The sequence below is a fragment of the Limulus polyphemus genome, unplaced genomic scaffold (genome assembly GCF_000517525.1).
Source record: "Limulus polyphemus unplaced genomic scaffold, Limulus_polyphemus-2.1.2 Scaffold128, whole genome shotgun sequence".
Lineage (NCBI taxonomy): Eukaryota > Metazoa > Arthropoda > Merostomata > Xiphosura > Limulidae > Limulus > Limulus polyphemus.
In genome coordinates, this window is record NW_013665738.1 from 771,819 (window position 1) to 792,518 (window position 20,700).

The 20,700-nt window shown below is 32.7% G+C and overlaps 1 protein-coding gene across 5 annotated transcripts in view; it reads right to left on the reverse strand.

Moving 5' to 3' along the window:
- LOC106473320 (hemicentin-1-like) overlaps nucleotides 1–20,700 on the reverse strand; it is a 196,928-nt gene that overhangs the window by 75,518 nt on the left and 100,710 nt on the right. The window contains exon 1 of one of the 5 annotated variants that reach the window (XM_022402783.1): nucleotides 388–637. The exons of the other annotated variants lie outside the window; for them this stretch is intronic. Within the exon in view, the coding sequence (XP_022258491.1) occupies nucleotides 388–391 (4 nt within the window). The 5' untranslated portion in view covers nucleotides 392–637. Of the gene's footprint in view, nucleotides 1–387; nucleotides 638–20,700 lie in introns of those variants that run through there. 5 annotated transcript variants of the gene reach the window in all.

Below are 20,700 nucleotides of genomic sequence, written 5' to 3' on the forward strand. Positions count from 1 at the left end.
TTTATGAAATAAATAACTTATCAAACATGCTTTAAATATTTCATATAAAACTTCACCAATAAGAAATAAACAGCAACTGAAATGCCTTTTATAATCTCCTTATGTTGGTCAGTTTCTCGGCGTGTTGAATCAAAAATACGAGTACCGTTCACACCTTTACGAACTTACAATCATTAGTTTAAACTGAATATAATTTGGGAAACCTCATAGTTATCATCGTGTTGGGCAGTAATCCCAATAATATGTTACGAGGTTCTGGCGCCTTAAAAGTTAGGTCTAGCCTATACATTGCATACACAGTTAAATCAGTTCTCTCAAAATACGGACAGTGGTGTTGTTTCAACATTGATCATATCTTATTTGGTGTCGCAAGTTCATTGAACTTACCCATTTTTGGTGTTAACTGTATATAGATTATAGCTCCTTTCACTCGCGGTTCAAGATATCTTAGTGCTTATCCTGTCCTGACTGTGAATCTGAGGATTCATAGGGCGTGACCCGTTGCCGCATAAACTTGTTCCACAATTTGGGACCGTGGGCATGCTTTAAAAGAGTGGTGGCCAAATCACATTAATCGGTTAGACTCTAGTGTACCAGTTTCAAGGTATGGAGGGTTATGCGTATATAGCTCTTATGTATATTTGAGCGAAATTCGGAAACAAATAAACCACTCCCCTCGCTTTGAAGATAACTGAACTTTATAATATATGTCTATAAAACCAAGAGTATCCTAAAGACAGAACTTATCTGATTAATCTCTGGCCTCGGTTTACGTATGAGAAATCTTTGTTCTATACAAAGACTCTGTTCATCATTGGTCCTTTTTTAATATCTTAAATCAATTCGAGTAGAAGAGTACGTCACACTTACCTAGGGCAAGTTCCAGTACACTTGATCTATTCGAAGACCTTAAATGTGCATGTTCCTTCATACGAGTTAACAGTATACTTATAGTTGAACTGATATAACCATGCTGACAGCAAGGACATATAAATATATACATAGTATTTGTTAATTTAAGTGAAGGATTGCGATCTTTAAATCTAAAAAATTACTGTAAGCAGCGGTCAGTTTTAAACATACATCGAAACTGTATTTGAAGATATACTCTACGAAATACGGTTCGTAAATGATTTTTTACACAGAGAAATTATTTACTGACTTATGACAAAGTTATAACTAACGGGTATTTGGTAACTTCTTACGTAGATAGTTTAACAAATTTTGATTCCCAGTTTCTCTTCACAGATTCTTACGAATTCCATTTCTTTAACATTTTTGCCTTAATGTTATTCTTAAAAGAAGCACTAGGTTATTCCACATAGAAATGTATTTTATTTTTGAGTGCTTTTAAGTAAACGTTTGGTTTCAGTTATTGTTTTTACATCGATTGTTCAAAACTTAGAAGAAATAACTTTACGCCAATGTGATTACCCTTAACAACGTCTAAGAAGGGTATCGCGTGAAGCGAAACAGTTCAGACAATACCGTGAAAACAGGTGTTAAAAGAATACTTTCATGCACCATTAAGAACGAGATTCTCAGTGATAAATAAATCAGATTGTAGACAAGAGGTTCAAATAGTAGACATTGGATTAGAAACAAGTTATCTAAGGCTTTGTCGACACATATTTAGATAAAAATAAAAAAAAATCTACTGGATTAAATACAACTGACCATTTACTATCTACGACGTAGGAAAGAATAGTTTTACCGGGTTAAAGAGGCACGTGGTTTCGAAGAAGGTGGGAGATTGGTAGAAAACTTAATTATATTATCTTCTTTCTAACTATTTTTATTTTGGAAATATAAAGAGATTAGTAGATCTGAACAATTTTGCGTTAACATAAAAGCTTTAAAAATCGATTACCTTCCTGATGAGTGAATTTTAGACAGTTACAATTTAGCTACAGAGCTCTATAACAACACTGTATTAAAACAAACATTATTCTAATACCACATTATTTAAACAGTATCATTGCAATAGCACTTATTTAAACAAAGTCATTGCAATACTAAATCACTAACTATAAAAAGCTTATTCCCTCTGTTGAGAACGCTTTCACGCTCCTTTTTCAGTAATGCTCAATAATATGCATCGTCGCTTAGCAACAAAACTATCACCTGATTGTTCTTAGGCCAACTATGGTGTTTATGTTGAATGATCAATATTCATGTTAATTTATTAGAAAGGTTTTTTATTCTTTATTTTTTTATAACTTCAGTGATATAACAGCAAATTAATTCAATTCAGAAGTTTTGTGACATTGAGTTGTTGCCAAAAGCAAAATAAAAGTAGTGTTTCAACAAAGCCTTACATTATGGTTATGATTAAATTAGACTACAAATAGTCATACTATTACTAGCGTTATATAAGTGGTGAATAAATGCTAATTAATAAAAATTATTTTAGTATTTTAACTCATATATTACTTACTTGGCCTTAAACATAATGCAAAATCAAGGTTTATTTCTACCAAATATGCTGTATTCTTTGTAAAGTCGAAAGAGTTAAAAATTTGTGTCGGAATGTTCGCACTATGTTTTCTAATTTCTGACCTATAATACAGTGAAAAGGCTCAAGAAGGCTATTTAAGTCTCTTTTCAGTGTGTACACGTACTTTTATTCACGATAACATTTCATCTTTCTGCCTAGCTTTTAATAAAAATGTGGTGATTACAAACTTACTTCGAGACTGATGAAATAAATGAAGACTAGGTGCATTTTGGAAGTACAGACAAATTTGTTTTAGTTAAATTATATAATTTTCATTTGATTTTCGTCATTTTTGACGGGCTTATATACTTGTGATTTATATAATGTCCTTGTAATAACAGATTATTTAAATAATGTTCTTGAAATAACACATTTTTTAAACAAAGCCATTGTAATAACACATTTTTTTAAAAACAAAATCATTATTATAATACATTTTTTAAACAATTTGTTTGTAATCATACATTATTTAAACATTTTAATTATAATAATGGCCAAATCATATTTATCTTTTCACACCAGCTGTACTCATCGTTTTCTCTGGAAAAGAGCCTTTAAAGATTTCAAGATGAAAAAAGAAACAATAATTATTATGGTGTGTACGCCTTTTACAAGCCGGCGAAGAGTGATTACAGACTTAATTATCATGAGGCAATGGATATAACAAATATAGCGTGGTTAAAATACTATTATTATACACTCTTCTAATTTTTGGAAACCTTCAGGGGACTAGATTAAGAATGTTGTGTTTAAAAATGTAATAGGCCTAATACTTACGTCTCATGATAATTAACCTTGAAAAAAAGAAACAATACATGATTTTTGTTATCGCACGAATGTTACTGTATTTAGATGTCGATGAATAAAAAATATTCATTCTTGAATGTAAAACGTTCAACTATGTCTAAAAAAAATATAGTTTCGATTTTAAAAAGTACCGTAAACATATTTGTTTAATATGATGTTTATTAAGAATATTGGTTGTCCTTAGCTGTCAGAAAAGCGGTTCTGTCACATTAAATAATTACCTTACGTGTTCATATGCAGAAACACTATCTTGACTAAACAGATATGAGGATTTGTAACAATTCGGACAAAGAGTATCACTGTGTTAATGGCTTACTTAACTTTTAAAGAATCGTGTAATTTTCTAACGTATTTTATCATATACATGTATATTACATCTGAATATACAGTATTATGTTAAAGAAGTTAGCCGCATGAGGTTCTCAGAACGAAACAAAAAACACATATTATAGAAAGACTGAAAACATAACGCCCAATGAAGGTCATACCTCTGTAAGATTGTATATCATATGAAAAACCATTGCTGTAAGAAAACTTTTTTTACATAAAATAATTGCTGTTAAATTTTTTCTCCAGAGACGTTTATTGTTCATATCATTTATAACTAGAAACTTATTTTAAATTATTTTTAAGTGGAACATTTATTGTAAACTCAATTTGTACCTCGGCCAATTTTATTATTATTATTTATGAAATTATTTGTTTATTCTCAATGAAAAGATAACTTTTACATTCTCGAACACACACACACAATCGCTACTCTAACTTTTCACAAAACTGGATAAACTAAAGGTGAAAGTTTCTCAAAGACATATTCCTACTTGGTGAACTTTATGACCCTGCAAGTTATTAATTGTGATAGTAAAGACAGTGAATTTTATTATGTATTTCGGGGTCTTCTCTTTGGACTGTCTTCCTGGTTTGCGCTTTGTCAGCCTGCTGAGCTGAATAAGCGTGCTTTAATTTGGGCATTTTCAACATTGAAATGTGCTGCGGGTAAAACATGCGGGTTATTATATAGTTTTAGCCGAAGGTTCCGGTTCGACAAAATTTGTTGATGTTGCATCAGTTTGTCTCCATGACAACCAAGCAAACGTAATGAGGAATTTCAGCCAATGATTCAGATTTTTTGTGCGCCATCAATACCAAGCGTGGGCGCGCCTATACCCGATTTGATTTTATTATTAATCACGATCTTTACCAAATTACCCTCAAATCTAATTATATGTCGAAAGTAGCGCATCGTCCGTTTTATATATATATGGCTGGAATAATTTTAGAAATACAAACTTGTTTGTCGCAGTAGAAAGCGCTATCGTTTTGTACAAGTTGCGTGTCAATCGGTACGCAACGGCCGAGATATCGGAGTGACAGACGGACGGCTTTTCGTCTTTATATAGTAGAGGTGTGAGTTAACAATTTCTAAGTTTGAAATTTATTCCTCATTGCTCTACTTTTTCATCCCTATAGTTGAAAAATTTTATTACACTTTAAAATTCATTTTTAAGAGACTTCTACAAGTCACAATACAGGTGTGTCATAATAATACAGGCATGCATTTAAAATACTTATGTGTAATAATAATAATACAAATTCGGACTTCATCGCCCCCCAGTGGCACAGCGGTATGTCTGCGGACTTACAACGCTAGAAATCAGGTTTAGATACCCGTGGTGGGCAGCGCACAGATAGCCCATTGTGTAGCTTTGTGCCTAACTTCAAAACAAAATAATTGGACTTCATGTAAAAGCACAATTTCCTTGCTTTGCCAGTGTTCTTCACTACTAAATATTCAGAATTCTGGTAGTTACCATAAGACAAATCTAGTTTTAAAACCTCTGTTTCGGTGATTACCATAAGTTTGTTTCTTTCAGATATGCGCTCATAGATACAGAAAGAATATTTGCATAGCTGTCCCTAATATTGAATTGATAGGCCAGAGGAACGACATCTACTCAGCAGCAATCACAAACAAATTTTTTGCAAGGAGTAAGTATTTTCCGCATTACCAGAAATTAGTGTTTTAAAAATTAACTGACTAATTAATTAAAAATCAATAGAAAATAAAATCAAATTATAAAAATTAAAGACTGAAAATAGTGTTTGAAAACAAAATTAATAAACAGCTGTCCTTGCTAAATAATTAACTCTCAGCTATTATTTATTGTCTGTACTTTCTTAAAATGTTCGTTTTTTTCTTATTACTATTAAAAGTAAATTACTCTTCTAACCGAAGATGCTATTAAATATTTTAATTCGCAAATTCATTCGTTCATGAGAAATTAATTCGAATTGTTTATAAACGCTTCATGATATGGAGAAAATTAATCAAGACAGATATATATATTGTTTGTGTTTAAGAACTTACATTTTACTCTAAATAAAAACCAAAAATCCGCTATTACTAAAAGGACAGCATTACAGACGACGTGTCTCGATAAATTCAATTGCAATGTAGCTAGCTAGAAGTCTATTACCGATACATTAACCCCCACAATGAAGTAAAGCTGAGAAAACACCATTTCCTGACTAAACAAAACATTCTAAGGAAAATATTCATTATTAGATAATAAAACGCCAGAACATCGGCGTATCATTAATACATGAGAGCTAACTTATAGTCATTTGTTTGATAGCGTAAGTTTAATTTCCAATAACTCCACTTCCATTTATTCTTATGCCTTACGATATCAACCATAATACAAGACACTGCATTACAGAAGCCGTTAGAACAAATCAAAGATCGTTGATTCAGAGTTACATGTATTAAAATATAAAACGATGTCTTCATCAATCTGCAGCGTACTTTATTACTTTCATCTATCGAGCAGTTAAAATGTCTACATCAACTTACGAATCTTCAGTGCACATTATAACTGCTCGATAGACGAAAGTAATAAAGTACACTGAAGATTCGTAAGTTGATGTAGACATTATAACTGCTCGATAGAGGAAAGTAATAAAGTCTACATCAACTTAGTAATCCTCAGTGTACTTTATTACTTTCCTCTATCGAGCAGTTATAATGTCTACATCAACTTACGAATCTTCAGTGTCCTCTATTATCTTCATCTATCGGACAGTTAACGATACCTGCATGAACTCATTAACATAAACATGTGCGTCACTTTTCTTGCGTAATGTAAACGGTTGTGTTCACCTTCTTTGTGTTTAGCACAACTGTTGTATCGCTTTTTTGTATTATTTAAGCGGTTTTTAATACTTTCATTGTATTCATAAGATATGTTGTGTTGCCTTCCTTGCATTACCTGAATGGTTGTGTCCACTTTTGTTAGTTGTATTAACCTAAACACCTGTATCGAAGTTTTAAAATTTCTGGAGTAAAGTTTGAGCGTTTTTTTTTTTCTCCAGCTTCCTTAATTAACCAGTTGGTTGCTGTTTGGATATAAAATTATTACTTCGTGATTTCTACGTGAAAATATAAGAAATAGACGTAAAAAAAACTTGATTTTTTTAATTAGTTAAGAATTACTATTCCCTTTATTATTATTTGTTGGATATAAAAAGTTACAAAAATATTTCCGAACGTAAATACTGTTAGTTTCACGTCTTGTATCATGTGTGCGTAACTTTATGTGAGCGGTCTAGTTGTTACAGGCTGAAATGGAAACTGGAAATAGTTCATACATTAGTAAAAAAAATAACTGATTACAAAACTAAAAGAAAACAAAACATAAGACAGTTGGAAGTCTTGAAAAGTTAATTATACTGTTCAAATGTAAACTCAAATAGTGAAAATAATGAAAATATAATGATATTGTTAGAAAATAACTGAATAAAAAATAATGACTACAGAGAATTTTTAATCATCTTCTTTCTTGCATTAATACAAATTAGGAAATAATGATTTGTTTTGATCTTTATATCGTTAACATAGCTCAACAAAATGGCAAAAACATATATATATGTATGAATAATTACTTTAGGAAAACATAGATTTCTTTGCATTGTTTCAGATTTTTGAGCAAAGCTGCACAAGCACTATCTACACAAGCTGTTCTAATTGTCAAATATTAGACTAGGGAGAAACAAAAACTAGTCAACAACATCCACCAATAACTCTTAGGACACTATAATTGAATATTGGGATTTGACCATGACTCTTTTAACGCCCCCTCCGCTCCAAAGTGTGGTAGGCGAAAGCTTCTTAGCAACGGGATGCGAGTTATTCAATATGCATTCACAATACGGCATGATCCGTTTAACATGCATAACATATTCCATGTAATACAATAGGCATACTGTTTTTCCAGTTGCTCATAAAATTTCTATGTACAATATTTACATATAATTAATGACACAAAGTCGTTTCTTATTGATATTTTGAACTCATGAAATGTGTTCTTCAATTTTCTAAAGGTGAGAGTAAGAGAAATCGTAAGGCGCTTTACGTTTATCACAAAAAACAGAACAAAAAATACAGGAAGGTAAGAAAGTGTTTCGTATTTGGTTTGGCTGTCTTGATTCTACTCGTTTCTGGGTCGCAAAGTTTCCATGTTAGTTTGGCTACCTTGATTCTGCTTGTTTCTAGGTCAAAAAGTTTCCATGTTAGTTTGGCTACTTTGATTCTACTCGTTTCTGGGTCGCAAAGTTTCCATGTTAGTTTAGCTACCTTGATTCTACTTGTTTTTAGGTCAAAAAGTTTCCATGTTAGTTTGGCTACCGTCATTTTACTCGTTTCTGGGTCACAAAGTTTCCATGTTAGTTTGGCTACTTTTATTCTACTCGTTTCTGGGTCGCAAAGTTTCCATGCTAGTTTGGCTACCTTCATTCTACTTTTTTTCTGGGTCACAAAGTTTCCATGTTAGCTTGGCTACCTTAATTCTACTCGTTTCTGGGTCACAAAATTTCCATGTTAGTTTGGCTACCGTCATTTTACTCGTTTCTGGGTCACAAAGTTTCCATGTTAGTTTGGCTACTTTTATTCTACTCGTTTCTGGGTCGCAAAGTTTTCATGCTAGTTTGGCTACTTTGATTCTACTTGTTTCTAGGTCAAAAAGTTTCCATGTTAGTTTGGCTACCGTCATTCTACTCGTTTCTGAGTCACAACGTTTCCATGTTAGTTTGGCTACCGTCATTCTACTCGTTTCTGAGTCACAACGTTTCCATGTTAGTTTGGCTACCTTGATTCTACTTTTTTCTGGGTCACAAAGTTTCCATGTTAGCTTGGCTACCTTAATTCTACTCGTTTCTGGGTCACAAAATTTCCATGTTAGTGAATGAATAAAACCAATTAAACACCCTGAACATTAAACAAGAGTGCTTCTCTTTCTCAAGTGCTTGCGTTTGTACTTTTTTTTATTTGTGTAATGGACTACTTTCGCCGTGGCACTGCAGAGATCGAACCCCAAACTACAGCATTATATGCTTTGAAGTTTACTGCTGCAGTGTCTGCAAATATGGTAGTAGCTATAATTAAAAAGAAAACATGCAATAAAATTTCGCCTTTGCATAGCATGGTCGGTTAGTATTATAGAAGCGATTTTCACATGTGACCAGATGACAGTATTGGGTACTTAATATGTTTTCGTTTCCCTGTAATTTGGCTAGGCTTGTGACAATTCAATTTGGAAAACATAGCGTCTCTAGGGATTGAGTAGGATTGCGTTCCTATAACTTGAATTTAATTTTTTTTTAGTTTGGATAAGTTTGTGTTCCTATAATTCGGTAAGAATTGTGGTCTTGTAACTCGGATAGGTTTTTGAAACACGACTCGGGTAGCATTTTGTCTCTGTGGCTTGGAAAGGCTTATGTCCCTATATTTTTGAAAAATCCTTGTCACAATCGCTTAAAAAGAATAAGGTCACTGTGACTTTGGAAATCTTATGATATTGTGACTTTGAAAATCTTTCGTCTTTGTGAATTGGAAAGATTCGTGTAAATGAGGCTCAAGAAAACGACTTTTATTACTGTGACTTGAATAATATCGTGTCTTTGTGAAATGAATCATACTTATTTAACTTTAGACTTGAAAGACTTTTTATTTACAATATCACTTAAAAAGACGCGTGTCACTGTGACTTGAAATAACGTGCATTACTAGGAAGTGTGAAATTTCATCTTACGTTGACTTCAGTGGTGAAGATGAGGCAATAATACTTGAGTATAACTGCGTCCCAGTGCGTCAAGGTTGTGCCACTGTTGTCACTGTGATTGGGAAACGTTTTTAAATGTAAATGAATAAATGAGATTAAAAAATACTAGCGTCACTATGGATTGAGAAAGCAATGTGTCAATTTTACTTGAGAAAATCTATATGACCGTGATTTTATAAGACTGGTGTCATTTAGATTCGACAAAGCTTGTATTATTTTACACAAAAACTCCTTTGTTACTGTGACTTGAAAATGTCACTGACCAACAGTAATGTCACTTGACAACAATGATGTCCCTTGCCAACACTGGTTTCATTTGACAACAATTACGTCATTTGAAAACACTGATGTCTCTCGACAACAGTGATTTCACTTGACAACAGTAATGTCACTTGACAACAATGATGTCCCTTGCCAACACTGATTTCACTTGACAACAATTATGTCATTTGAAAACACTGATGTCTCTCGACAACATTGATTTCACTTGACAACACAGATGTCTATGTGATTAGAGAAGACCATTATTTATTTGAGATTTCTTAAATCATAACAATAATAACATGTGTGTGTGAGAGGGAGAGAGAGGACGGTTTTGTTTATTTCTGGGTGAAATGAGAGTTAACTCTTTAGTTCCTTGGAACATAGAAATAAGTTCTTAAGAACAACATGAAGAGTAATCAAAATGTAATGACATCTGCCTAATTGTTTTAAAATTTTTTGTGTGGCATCACCACATACTGATGATGATATTTTAATGTTTTGATGTAAATGTGATTTGTTTATTATTTCTAAATACAGTATTAGTACCAACACACATTATTATGTATTAGCTTCAACCTTGAGTTGTGAACAACAAGAACAACAGTGTAAGAGTGACGGACAAAGTGTTAATGGAAGTTGACTCGTGAGTCCCTACTGACCCACTAACACGAACAGTAAGTCGTCTAAGAAAGCACATCCCTGTCTATGATGGGACAAAAAGAAGAAGAATGGAACGTTTCTTGGAGCGGAACCGATGGTCAGAGGACTGAGGAGGTTAATAAATAATTATAATTATAATAAACTAAAGTTTTTCCTTTGGCATTCATTTCGAAGACGTCCGCTAAATACTTTTGTAGCTTATATCACAGATTTTTTGTAAAACATTTTTACTTAAAGTGCGTCGAAACTATAGCTTTAAACTAAAAGTATTTTAATGGAAATCAAAGCTCTCAAGAAATAATTATCATAATGAGTATCATTTTTCCGAAGATTCTCCTAATTGGGGAATTATAGTTTAATGCGTGGAGACGTTTCGCTCAATATAATTAACTCGAGTTTGACGTATCTTTACAATTCTTAATTTGGACTTAGCTTCATATATATATTTCTTTCTCTAATTACGCGTAAAATCATTTAAGGAAAAACTTTTAATTCCTTGGATAGAACGCCAGGCCAGATGGGTTCTTCTGTGAAACAGACGTTTTGGGTCCAAAGAATTTCAACATTGAATAGCAATTATTCATCGAATGTAAGACGATTGCAAATTAGATTTATTTATATTTTGTTTGAATATCGTTACCTTTTGAAGGTTTGAAATACGAAGTCTGAGTTTTTAAAGATTAAAATTGCCTTTAATTACAAAACTTAACCGTAAGATTTGATATTCAACATTTTCATTAAATGCAGCTGTTTTACAGTCCACATTCATTAGAAACTCTTTTTTTATGCAAGAGTATCTTATCAAATACAAGTAAACCAATAACAAATGTACTAAAATATTTTTAACGAGAGATTAATCGTCTTCAGGCACATAATTTATCTATTTTGTTTATTCGTAAATGTAAGTAAAAACTAAAGGAAATCCTCAGTAGCCACGGCACTTGAAATTCTTTTAGGCAGGATTAGAGTAAATTAATCTGTGAAACATTTTTTTTCTTTATATTTTTTGTGTGCTAGCAATACCAAGCGTGGGGCGCGCGTATACCCTACTCGATTTTATTACTCATCAGGATCTCTCAGCCCACCCTCAAATTGAAATTTTTTTAGGCACGATTAGAATAAATTCAGCTAGGATACCTTGGGCGTGATCAATAAGTCATCGAAAGGGTTTGATCTCTAGAGTCTAAAACTGTAATTAGATCTCAAATCGGTCAAGACATGACGGAGCTATGAGCTAAATGTTTGAACTCGAAAAAAAACAAAAAAACTCTCAGAGTCGTTCTATAAGCCGCTATGCCGCGGCTCATAACAACAGTACTAAATTATTTTTGACGAGAGGTAGATATCTAAAGGCACATCATTTATCTATTTTGTTTATTTACTTATTGTTGAATACAAGTAAAAATAACAACAGTACTAAAGTATTTTTGACGCAAGGTAGGGGTTACATGCACATCATTTATCTATTCTGTTTATTTACTTATTGTTGAATACAAGTAAAAATAACAACAGTACTAAAGTATTTTTGCCGCAAGGTAGGGGTTACATGCACATCATTTATCTATTCTGTTTATTTACTTATTGTTAAATACAAGTAAAAATAACAACAGTACTAAAGTATTTTTGACGCAAGGTAGGGGTTACATGCACATCATTTATCTATTCTGTTTATTTACTTATTGTTAAATACAAGTAAAAATAACAACAGTACTAAAGTATTTTTGACGCAAGGTAGGGGGTTACAGGCACATCATTTATCTATTTTGTTTATTTAATTATTGTTAAATACAAATAAAAATAACAACAGTACTAAAGTATTTTTGGCGAGATGTCAGTTGCCTAAAGGCGTACAATTTACATATTTTGTGTATCTACTTATTATTTCTTAACGTCCAACTAAGTGTTCAACTAACGCTATTTATCATGTTAAAACGTTAGAATAATTTTCAGAAACTTCAGACTGAACTAGTGTTGTTTACAGTGTTGAAATGTTAAAGTAAGTTTCAGGAAATTTCAGATTGAACTATTGCTTTTTCAATTCATTCCAAAACTCTCATTAACTACACCAAAAGCTGCTTTCAACAGATTTAATTCTGATATCTGGAACATCCGGTCTGCTTAATGGAATGAGTTGCATTTAGCTGATCACTGACTATTGCATAGTCATTAGAAGAGCTTAGTTGGCAAATGGAAGTGGATTTATTAGTTCAAGAGAGATTACTTTTAAATGATAAATAACGTTCATACATAAGAAACATATTAAGACATTAAGGTAATGTTTATTCCAGATGACTTAATGGAAATAGTGTTAAACTGATCAGTAGATTCCAGTTCTAATGAGGGAAACTCAGTCGAATGGTTAAGACACTGGATTTCCATCAAGAAAACTGAGGCTCGAATCCTACCCACTACAAAACAACAGAATAGTCCTACTCAGAACTTCCCTGGAGACGACAGCAGATTAGCAGCCGAAACGTAGGATAAAAAGTAGTTAATATTAGTATCTAGTTATAAAAAATATAGTTTCTGTTTAATAATTAAACTTAGATGATCGTATAGGCTGATAACCATTACAACAAACAAAATCAGCTGCTAACCATAAGTTGCTTGAATAAATTATAGTAATAATTAATAATTTAGTGACTAAGCAGGAGATGTTTGGGTAATGCTCGAGTAGTGTTTAATAATTCAGTGAATAAGCAGGAAATTCAGTGAGTTATTAAACCCATTAGTGATGATTCATTATAATGTTATGTGCTTGATTAATATATCGTGCTTTACCATATGTGAAAGATAGACTAAACATCTGTTTTGTAATATTTGCAGCCACCGAGATAAGATGTGTCTCCTATCTTGAAAATGGGTCATTTGGATACGTAAGACAATATTCACTTTTAACAGCTCGCTTTCAACATTCGACCAGTTCAAAATGAAGTTTAATTTGTTTACACTTGTTCCTATCCTTAACACCATTGTTTAAAGCTTTCAGTATAGGAGCAAACTTTCAAGCAGTGATATGCACAATGATATATAAACAACTTGTGCAGAGTTGAATTTGTTGGTTTATCACTGTTAAAAGTACTAGTCACAACTTTCTAAAGTTACATTCTTTGTTTAACAACCGTTAGAAGTACTAGTTACAGTTTTGTAGAGTAAAATCCGTTGGTTCATCGCTGTTAGAAGTACTAGTCACAGCTTTTGAAGGTTACATTATTTGTTTCATGATCCTCAGAAGTACTAATCACAGCTTTTGTAGAGTCGAATTATCCTCACCATTAGAAGTACTAGTCACAGCTTTTGAAGGTTACATTCTTTGTTTCATGACCCTCAGAAATATTAATCACAACTTTTGTAGGGTCGAATTAGCCTGACCGTTAGAAGTACTAGTCATAGCTTTTGTAGAGTACAATATGTTGGTTCATCGCTATTAAAAGTGCTAGTCACAACTTGTAATCAAATCAGTTATTTCAACACTATTAAAAGTACTAGTCATAGTTTGGTCATACTAGTCATACTACTCACTACCGTGAGTAGTAGTAGTCACAGCCTATGTAGAATCATGTTTTCTGGATTAACATTGTTAGATGTACTAGTTTCAGCCTCAGTAGGCATTTTTGGTTTATTATCAAGATAATAACAGAAGGAAAAAAAAAGTGTAAATGTGTTCAATATCTTGTTGTTGTTGTTTTCAACTCTGCATATGATAAATATCTGTTAAAGTATTGATATTATGTAGTCTTGACCTAAATGTTTGTATACAGTTCTATATTGATGTTATTGTCTGCATGCATGGAGTAATTATTGAGTAAATGCCTGATTAGCAACAGAGAAAGTAGTGTATGATTGGACAAACACGTACCAGTTGTTATTCTGGTCCATATAAGTTGTTTCGAGCATTTGTTCGTTAAAAAACACATACACACACCTGTTTTATATAAAAGGGAGGGCTTTTGGTATAATCTTTTTCTAAAGATCAACGCCACGTGCCAGAAGTAATAGGGTGTTAAATTGTTCGACTGTCGAGAAATGGTACGAAGCAAACGGACATTACCAGAACAGTAGGGTATCCTGTATCTAGAATACTGAAACGTATTCGGACTGCAGGAAACGTTCTAGGAAAGTCTACTCGTAGACTTGAAAACTACTGCCCGAGGCGACTGTGGTTTGATCAGGTTAACAGGTTAACACTTTAAGGTCAAAAGAAATCTTGCAACACATTACGACAAGAATTCCATGAGCACAATTCATTCTCGGGTATCCAGAAGAATATTGAATAGGTGATTGACCAAACAAGGTTTTTTGCAAGCATGTCAACTTACAGTTAAGACACTGGCGACATGTCATCTTTTCAGATGAGTTCTGTTAAGGCTGAAGATAGGATTCGTGTCCGTCGTTTGCCTGGAGAACAGATGAGGGAAGACTATCTGTCCTACTGGGAACACACGGGAGGTGATACAGTACATGTCTGGGCAACTATTCATCATGGAGGAAAACTGCTCTTCATATCCTCCAGGGAAACGTCAATGGCACCTCCTACAGGCATCACATGGAGAAGATATTTTTGCCATATGCTAAGGCAAGGTTTGGAAATAACTTTGTGTTACAGGATGACAATACCACTGCCCACACTGCACGTATTGTACAGGATTATTTCGACGAGGAGAACGTTACAAGATTGCCATGGCCAGCAAATTCTCCAGATTGTATTCCCATTGAGGACTGTTGGGCAGAATGGAGCCGAAAAACTACTAACCACGATCTTACATCAGCTACTGTAGCTGAGTTACAGCGCCTTCTGGTGACAGCTGGGATGAAATTATGATGGATTACATCAATAACCTCATCAACAGCATGCCGCGTTGCCTTACGGAGGTTATTAGAGTACGAGAAGGACCAACCAAATACTGAATGCTTAATATGAACTGATATAAGGTTACATATGCTATTTATAATACTTTGATGTTATATTTTATAATTACATATATTTTGGTAAGGTTTTGTCGTGATAGAAGAAATACTGAATTGCACATCTTTCTATAGGTGTTTGATAAAATTGTTTGCTGTTCGAATAAATCATTCATGATGTCCATAGAACCTGTCTCATTATACAAATTACATATGTAGATGTTTAATGTAACATACATTTCTCAGTTTGACAGCGCAAAGTGTATTTGTATTCCATCCTAATAATATTGATATTATTTGTCACAAAATATTCAAACAATTTGGCCAAGACTGTATTTTCAAAACATATATATTCCAGTTTAAGGATTAATATTGAGTGAACTAAGAAAATGATTTTAAGTGTCAATATATAATGATTTTATGTTCCCTGTGGTAGAATAGATAAAAGTAGGGCAACAAATCTTTAAACGTAATGCAAAGATTATACTACATCTCAAATATTTCAGAAACCGAGAATCTTTGTTAATGTTTTTCCACAAACTTCGTCTAACAGAAAATGAATAGTAATTAGTAAAATGAAGAGAAAAATATATGAATGAAATGATATTAATAATAATAATTATAAACCAGGAACCACAATTTATAAATAAATATAGTTGTTCTTGAAATCATATTGTCTGTGATTCAAATCAAGATACATTTAAAGATAGAATGAAAGGGAGATCGTTCTGATTTAAAATAACGGCTCTTATTATCATTTTGAGTTGAATAATATATCACATATCATATTGCAAATTGTACTTTCAATTAACACGATACAGAGCTATCATACAGCGCCTTTCAATATAGTACTCGTTAAGTACGATACAGAACAACCAGACAACAATTCTCAAAATAGGTAAGGTTAAGTACGATACAGAACAACCAGACACCACTTCTCAACATATGTATGGTTACGTACGACACAGAACAACCAGACACCACTTCTCAACATATGTATGGTTACGTACGATACAGAACAACCAGACACCACTTTTCAATATAGGTATGGTTAAGTACGACACAGAACAACCAGACACCACTTCTCAACATAGGTATGGTTAAGTACGATACAGAACAATCAGACACCACTTCTCAACATATATATGGTTAAGTACGATACAGAACAACCAGATACCACTTCTCAACATGAGTATGGTTTTAAGTACCATACAAAACAATTAGACATGACTTCTCAACATAAGTATGGTTAAGTACCATACAAAACAATTAGACGTGACTTCTCAACATAAGTGTGGTTTTAAGTACCATACAAAACAATTAGGCATGACTTCTCAACATAAGTATGGTTTTAAGTACCATACAAAACAATTAGACATGACTTCTCAACATAAGTGTGGTTTTAGGTACCATACAAAACAATCAGGTATGACTTCTCAACATAGGTATGGTTAAGTACGATACAGAACAACTACATATCACTTCCGAAAATAGTCTTCGTTAAGTACAGTACATAACAACCACACATTAATTCCGAACACATTCGTCGTTCAGTACGATAGGGAACAACAAGGCAACGCTTCTCAACACATTCATCGTTCGGTACGATTAGAACAACTAGACATCATTTTCAAATATAGTCTTTGTCAAGTACTATACAAAACAACTCGACATAACTTCTCAACATAGTCCTCGTAAAGTACAATACAGAACAACTAGACGTCACTTCCGAACATATTCTTTGTTAAGTACGATACAGAACAGGCATAAATCACTTCTTAACATAGTCCTTAACATAGGACGAAACCTTTTCTGTGTAATTATGTGATTCATATCATACGATTTCGATAGCATGCACATGTGATATTTAATATCAAATTTTTTGCAGCTGATTTAATAACATCAGTGGCCAGGAAATGTAATTCACGCAGTCCGTTCTGGAGAAAACGAAAAACATGATAATGACAAGACAATATGCAGGATGAGAAATGACAGCCCATCTGAGCTTTGTATTTGTTGTATTTACCTGAAAACGAAATAAAACCGCCATAATCTTGTTACTAGAGGGCATCGCTTAGCAATGTGCGGAGCTTAGCTGTCTATATGATCATTCAATGGCCGGGATTAACTGGAGGGCATCGCTTAGCAATGTGCGGAGCTTAGCTGTCTATATGATCATTCAATGGCCGGGATTAACTGGCTCTCAGTATATGGGAAGGAAAATCTCGTTTCTTTTCCGGTATACCTCATCGAGAGGTATATAAACAGAAGCAGCTAAAAAGAAACTAATGTGATAGTCAGAAAGAAAGATAGAAGTTACTTCCAGTTTTATTATTACTTTATTTTACAAATGATACATTCTACCGATATGTTACTACCTATTTTGCTTTACAATGCATTCTTGTTAGAGATTATTTATTGTATTTAACAGCAACTAAATTCAAATGCATGACTCGGTTTATGACTACAAGTTGCAAATTTATTAGTAAATTCATAATTACCCTTCTTCATCATTTTCTTCTTAACAGGAAACATTAAGACGATTTTTGTTAAAAGAAAGAAAAGAGACAATGCTGAAATGTTAAATCATTGTTATAAGCAGCAAGTTTTTAATGATTTTTGTCCTGATGTTTAATGAAAAGGCTTTGTTCTTGGCGTTCAGGCTCGTTTAGTATGTGGTAGTAAAGCACGTGATACAGTTTTTATCTTAACTATTGAGATCGTAACAAAGTCGTTAATCGACAGAGAAGCTTCGCCTATTCCCTATTATAACCAGGATGTAAGCGACACAGCGACAAAAATGATCGTTCCGAACCTTTTATAATAACGTAGAGATACAGATTACTATATATATATATATATATATTGGTGTACACGTATATGAAATAAACATTAAAGCTTGTCTCATTCGTGTTATGTATTTCCTGATAGTTAGTGGATTAAGAGTCCTTTCCTATGATGCTCTAAGTCTTAGAAAAAATACATTATTGATTTACCTGCTAATAGTATGCTGATAGTCGTTGAAGTTTGATTTGTCTACCAATAGTATGTTGTTAGTTGTTGTACATTCACAATATTAATTTATCTGCTAATAGGATGTTTTTATTATTATAGTTTAACAGTATTTATTTCCTGCTAATAATATGTGTCTAGTTTTTCTAGTTTCACAATATTAATTCTTCTGCTAATAATATTCATTTAGTCATTGTAGTTTGACAATATTTATTTAATTTCTAATAGTATGCAGTAGGACGTTGTGGTTTGAGAATATAATTTAATTGTTTATATTATACAACTAGTCGTTTTAGTTTGACAACTTTGATTTAATTGCTAATAGTATGCTGTTAGTCATTGTAGTTTTAATATATTTATATAGTTGTTAACAGTTTGCAGTACACGTTGAAGTTTGACAATATTGATTTAATTGCTAATAGTACGAAGCAAGTCATTCTTGTTTGACAACATTGTGCTAATAGCTAATACTAAGGAGTTACTCGTTGTAGTTTGTAAATATTGATCTAATTGGTAATAGTATGCAGTTAGTCGTTGTAGTTTGAAAATATGATCTGATTGTTGATAGTATGCAGTTAGTTGTTGAAGTTTGAAAATATTGATCTAATTGTTAATAGTATGCAGTTAGTTGTTGAAGTTTGATAATATTGATCTAATTGTTAACAATATGCAATTAGTTGTTGAAGTTTGATAATGCTGATTTTGCTGCTAAATTATGCAGTTAGACGTTGTGGTTTTGTAATATCATTTTGATTGTGAATATTAGGCAGTTAGTCGTTTTAACTTAACAGCTTTGATTTAATTGCTAATGGTATACTATTAGTCGTTGTAGTTTGACATTATCAGTTTAATTGCTAACAATATGCTGTATGTTGTTGTAGTTTGGTGTTTTAATTGTTAACAGTATGCTCTTAGTTGTTGAAGTTTGATAATATTGATTTACCTTCTAATAGTATGCTGTTAGGCATTGTAATAACAACATACCAACTAGTCTGTTGTTAGTGTGGTGTTAGTTGTTTTTTATTTTCACAATATTGATATACATGCTAGAGGTTTTCTTGGGTGAATTCTAAATAATGTTTTGAACAACATAGATATGAACTTGTATGTTATAGATTATGAGATATATGTAATCTTGAGTAAGGAAATCGCTGTATTTTCTTTCTGTTTATAATACCCCGCTCACACACAGAAACAAAAATGTGATCACAGTCTACACGACTACAGTGTCACGGTTTCCAAACTCTTGTAGCGCACAAGAAATGTTTGTGTCTGAATTATTTGGAAAGTATACGGCTGTTAATTCTTCTGTTTGTGTGTGAATTATTCTGAACGTAGACAGTTGTAGGATTACTGTTTTTGTGTGAATTATTTGGAATGTAGACGGCTGTAATTTTACAATTTGCGTGTGAATTATTCGGAACGTAAACGGCTGTATCTTACTCTTTTATCTGAGCCATTCCAAATGTAGTTTTACTTTCATCCTCTGGACATTTTCTAACGTATTTCAACACATATATGGTTTTTAACGCATATTTTCTATTCATGAACCACAGTTCACTATAGTAGTTGAATAATCACCAACAACAGTTATAGCAGATTAAAGATAATCTTGTTTCTGCGCTGAAAATATTTAATAATCGAAGACTTATGCAAGAAATGTGAAACAGTTTTCATAGCAAGTGTACATAGTTCGAAATAAAAGTTTCCTTGAAATTCTGAAAGTTCATGAAAATTCGCATCACTTAAAATATTTCTGATATATAACATTGACATAATGAAAAATAATGATTTTAAATTATTACATACAAGCTGAAATACCCGTCAACTGACAGGGAATGTTTAAACTTAATTAAAATAATGTACGTTTAACAGCAAGCATATATTTTAAAGTAAGAGCTTGAACATAAACAGCATTTTCAGTTTAGTTTTCAACTACCAACAAATAAAGATTTTGAAGTGATCCCACCCTTGAACACCCTACATCTCATTCACCATGAGAAAAGCATGGTTGTTTGAGAAACAAACCAGCAACTTTTATACTTTGACCTTCAATCCCTTTAGAATATTCAACATGTCTAAAGCGTCAACTTGCCAAGATTGTTTGAGATTGTTTTAACAGGCTGGGAGTAATTAACTAACAGGCTTTATAAAAAAGAAATAGGGTTAAGTTAAATTTTGACCCACTTAGGACATTCCCCATAGTTCATAGTATTTACATACAAATTGAGATTGGCTCAATAGGCTCGGAGGAGTTAGGGTGCAAACAAACACACATTTCGTCTTTATATATATATAATCGAATTATATATATATAAAGACGCCTCCTACATCGGAATGACTACCACAACCCTGTCAAGACGCCTAACAATGCACTTACAAAATGGAGCCATCAAAGAACACTGTACCCGCATCCACAACCAAAAACTCACACGTCAG